The following is a 4,449-nucleotide window of genomic DNA, read 5'->3' on the forward strand; positions in this document are numbered from 1 at the left end:
CCCCCAGAGTGGCTCAAGCCCCGGCAGGCAGTTTTAGGCTCAGGACCAGGAGTCTGGGCGTGGGTCCCATCTGCACGCAGGTCCTGTCCGCGGGGGCAGAGGTGCCGAGGCACCAGACAGCAAAGCCCCACTCCTTGCCCGCAACACGGCCCTGAAGCCCACCCTCCTGCGGCTCTAGCGGATGAGGGACTGGCTGGTGCTGACGGGACTGCTCTCTGCCACAGGACCTCCCCAGCGAAGCTCCTCTCCCAGACGCCTCGGCCTCCCCCCTGTCTCCACACCGAAGAGCCAAGTCACTGGACAGGAGGTCCACGGAGTCCTCCCTGACGGTGAGCCCGGGCGCCTGTGCTCTGAGGCCTGGAGACGTCGCCCCTGCTGCTTGTCACGGGGCTCTGTCTGCTGGTGTCCGTGCTGACTGCCCCCTGTGCACGGGCCGTCGTGTCTGTGTGAGAAGCAGATGCTGTGTTTCTGCCCCTTCTCTGGGCTACATGGGCATCCTGAGCTCTGAGATCTCCGGCAGAGGAGGCCGCCAGGACCGCAGAATTTTGGCTCTGGGGGCTGGGGCCACAGCACGAACCTCTGTTCTTCTCGTTTTGAGTGTTTGTCTCTGTAACGTCTTGGAGGCAGGAGCCCCCTTCCCACTGGGCACGTCTCTTGTTCATGGGGTCACCACGGAGGGGGCCTGGCCTTCGTTCCAGGGCATGAGAGCTGTGGCCGTTGAGTGGAGGTAGGGAGTGATCAGGCAGGTCTGGCGGGACCACCGCCCCCTCAGGGAGCCCTGAAAGGCAGATTAGAGCCCCAGGAGTGAAGACAGCGGCTCACATGGGTCCTTCATGCCTTCGTCCTCGGCCTCCTGAGGAACCAGGGCTGGTCCCAACCCCCCCAGGCGTGGGGACCCCAGCGACTCCCAAGCTGGGCCAGGGCACATGCTCTCTCACCTGGAGTCTGGACTTTGCAGCAGAGGCTCCAGGGCACCCATGGCTGATGTGTGTCCCGCCCCGGGGCCTGTGTTCTCTTAGCTCTCCTTCGGTCTTTGGACGTTGCAGTGCTGCATCTCTGTGCACCTGGCCTTGCCACACCCACACAAGACACCAGCCAGGCCCAGGGCTGCGAGAGCCCTATGGGTGCTCTCAGGTGCTGTTAGCACCTGCTGTCCTGGCTCTGCTGCTTGTAGGGAAGCAGGGGCTCAGGATCATCCTGGCAGGCCAGTGGCTGGAGGGTCCTGGCAGCTCACTGCTGCATCGTGCTCACACCAGATGCTGTCAGTCTTCCCGTGGCCTTTATGAGACTCTCAGTCTCAGCCATCACTGCTCATCTTCCCTCCAGTGAGATGCCGGATGGCTCTGTCTGGACTGTTCTTTGCTTCCCGGCAGCCCTGCTGTGTTACTTATGGGCCGAGGGGGCCGCACCTGTGCCCGGTGCGCAACCTTACCCTCCTTGGAGATGCACACCCTGGGAGTGGCTTGGGCAGCCCCTGCCAGGGCAAGGAGCCACATGTGCTCATCTGGCACGTGGAAAAGCCCCCTTTCCTAGGGCCCCTCACTGGGAGAGAAATGCCTGCCTCATCAGTCTGCTTCTGCACAGATCCAGACACCAGGCTGCTTTTCTCTGAGCTGTTCTTTATTCCTCTCTCTTAGCCCGACCTGCTGAATTTCAAAAAAGGCTGGCTGACCAAGCAGTATGAGGATGGCCAGGTGAGTGGCTGGAACTGCCGTGGCCCCAGGCACTGGGGAGCGGGTGCAAGGTCCAGCTGGCCTTGTCCCCATGGGTGTGGGAGCGCTGGCCCTTGTCTACCACCTCCAGGACTGTGACCACGACCCCGTCTCCTCAGAAGTGGGGGTGTGGTGGGCAGTGGGTGCACCAGCCTGCCTGCTGCCAGCATGTGGACTGCTTCCCCGCTCCTGGTGGGCATCAGCCTCAGGCCTGGGGATGCCCTTCAACCTGAGCTTCCCGCCTGGCCACATTCTGCAGAGGTTTCCTGAGAGCCCAGGTTCCCCAAGAACAGGCTCCCTGGTTGTGAGGTGGTAGGCAGCAGCTGAGATGCAGCCACAGGTCTGGGAGGAGCTGGCGGACTTGAGCAGAAAGAGCGAGCCACTAGTGGCTGCTGGGGTGGAGATCAGGCCTCCAGGAGGCAGGAGAAGCCTCCGGTCCCTCTGCGAGACCCCCGGATGCCCCTCCCCGCCCTCCTTCTCTCTCTCTCTCTCTCTCTCTCTCTCTCTCTCTCTCTCTCTCTCTCTCTCTCCCTGCTCCATATCCACCCCCTTGGCTCTGCCTGCAGACTCAGCACCCCTGTCGATCCTCACAGTGAAGACTGGGAAGTCTGGCTGGTTGTGATTGGGTCACCCCTGCTGGCAGCAGGTGGCCGCAACTCACAGGCTGCCTCCTTGGGCTTGGGGGGCCTGGCTCCCCTCTGCAGCCACACCCCTATGGGTGGAGTGCCCACACCGCCTTATCACAGGGGAGAAGGCGTGTGCATGTGGCTGCCTGTGGCCTGAGCAGAGTCCTGTGTGTGTGCCCCAGCCAGAGGGGCCACCTACTGTCTGCGTTCCCTGTGCTCAGGGAGGTCCCCCAGGACCCTGGCTGTGGAGCGCCTTGGAGCAGGAGTGTGGAGTTCAGTCTTGACTTTTCCCCTTCTTTTTTAGTGGAAGAAGCACTGGTTTGTCCTTGCTGATCAAAGCCTGAGGTTCTACAGGGACTCGGTGGCTGAAGAGGTGAGTGTCTCAGGTCCATGCTGTGTGCTGACGGGTGGCCCAGTCCAGCCCTGGGGCAGACTCTGATGTTCTGGGACTGGCTTCTGCTAGAAGTAGGCTCTCCAAGCCCTGCTTCAGCACCTGGGATGGGGGGGCTTCAGCAGCTTTTCTTGTCTGTGTTCTGTGAAAAACACTGAAAGATGTCTCATTTTAAAACTCAGGATGAGCAGTTTTCTTCTTTCTGCACGGAAATATTGTGGTGAATTGTCTTGCAAAGAACCAAACTAATTCATCTTGTCCCTTGTTTTCTGGACAAGGATGGGATGTGGCAGGTGAACTTGGCAGCCTGGTTGAGAGCCCTGGTTCTGTGGTTGAACACCAAACAGAAGGGCTTTTTCTTCACCTACAGAAAAACCTCTTCTGCGTTTGGCATTCTGTTCCTGTACCTTTTCCCTTGCTTCCCACTCCAGGAATCTCCTTTGGGAGATACACTCCCAAATGTGAATGACGTTAGTGGTTCTTGTGCCTCTGTACGCCCAGGCGACAGAGGCTGGTGGGCAAGCAGATGGGGAGTAGTGTGGGTGCCAGGGGCCGCAGGGGCACGCGCAGGTGCTGGGCTGTTCTCACAGTGTACTTTATGGACCCCTGGAGGCCCGTCCAGGGTTTTATAACAAAAATAGTGCTGGAAGACTGCGATGCCGTTGACCTCTTCCCTTGTGCTGGCCTTTGTGCTGATGGTGGGTGCCTTAGCCAGCCAGGCTACGGGAGCAGATAGCCAGTGTGTCCTTCACTGCCACACGTTTACAGCCTTACAGAAAGCGCCTTCACAGGACAGGAAAGTGCTGATTCACTAGGCTCAGCCTTCAGCACCCACCGGAAGCTGGCGAAGTCCCTTGTGCTGCTTGTCCAGGCGTGACGCCACCTCGTGGGGAGCACCCACTGCGACCACGCTGCCCTCTGCCATCCCCCCTCCTCGCGGCCCACCATCTCTGCTTAAACGCCAACGCACAGATGCTCACTCGATTAAATACACCGAGTCTCTTCCTCCAAGGAAAACGACCGAAAGAACTGTTATCAATGATTCAATTTGAGATTTTAAGAAAAACTGGAACTTTGGAAAACTTGTGTTCGTCGTCTCTCACCTGACAGCGTCCCTGAGCCTAGATTCCCTGATGAAATAGGCAGGGATGACAGTGGATGGTGTTCGCTCTGCAACAAGGAGCACGCCAGTGTCTGGGGACTCTCCCAGGAGCGGCACGTGGTGCCACCAGGTCACGCGTGGGTTAGAGGTCCATGCACGGAGCAGGGTAGAACCATGGATTTTAACATAACAGCAAGGACAGAAAGATTCCACTATGCAGTTCATCTTTAGGAAACTACCACTTTTCAAAGAAGAACAGCCGCAACTGTCTGAAAAGACTTTTCCAGCCTGAGTCTGTGTGAGGCCAGGCCCTCCTTATACACTTCAGCCAAAAGCTGCCAGCAGACTAAGTTCAGAGACCCATGTGAGAATCTAGCTGTCCTCAGAAGTTAGGCATTAAAGGCAGGTGCAAAAATCTCTCTGATTTTTTTCCAAAATTTTTTTGACGTGGATCATTTTTAAAGTCTTTACTGGATTTGTTACAGTATTGCTTCTGTTTCATGTTTTGGTTTTGACCACAAGATCTTAGCTCTGCAACCAAGGATTGAACAAACACCCCCTGCATTGGAAGGCAAAGTTTTAACCACTGGACTGCCAGGGAAGTCCTGCAGGGACTTT

The 4,449-nt window shown here is 57.8% G+C and overlaps 1 protein-coding gene across 1 annotated transcript in view; it reads left to right on the plus strand.

Moving 5' to 3' along the window:
- MPRIP (myosin phosphatase Rho interacting protein) overlaps positions 1 to 4,449 on the plus strand; it is a 92,993-nt gene that overhangs the window by 61,762 nt on the left and 26,782 nt on the right. The window contains exons 10-12 of the mRNA XM_010843163.1: positions 225 to 329; positions 1,638 to 1,694; positions 2,643 to 2,711. Of these exons, the coding sequence (XP_010841465.1) occupies positions 225 to 329; positions 1,638 to 1,694; positions 2,643 to 2,711 (231 nt within the window). The remainder of the gene's footprint in view (positions 1 to 224; positions 330 to 1,637; positions 1,695 to 2,642; positions 2,712 to 4,449) is intronic.

The sequence above is a fragment of the Bison bison genome, unplaced genomic scaffold (genome assembly GCF_000754665.1).
Source record: "Bison bison bison isolate TAMUID 2011002044 unplaced genomic scaffold, Bison_UMD1.0 scf7180017864180, whole genome shotgun sequence".
In the NCBI taxonomy this organism is placed as follows: domain Eukaryota; kingdom Metazoa; phylum Chordata; class Mammalia; order Artiodactyla; family Bovidae; genus Bison; species Bison bison.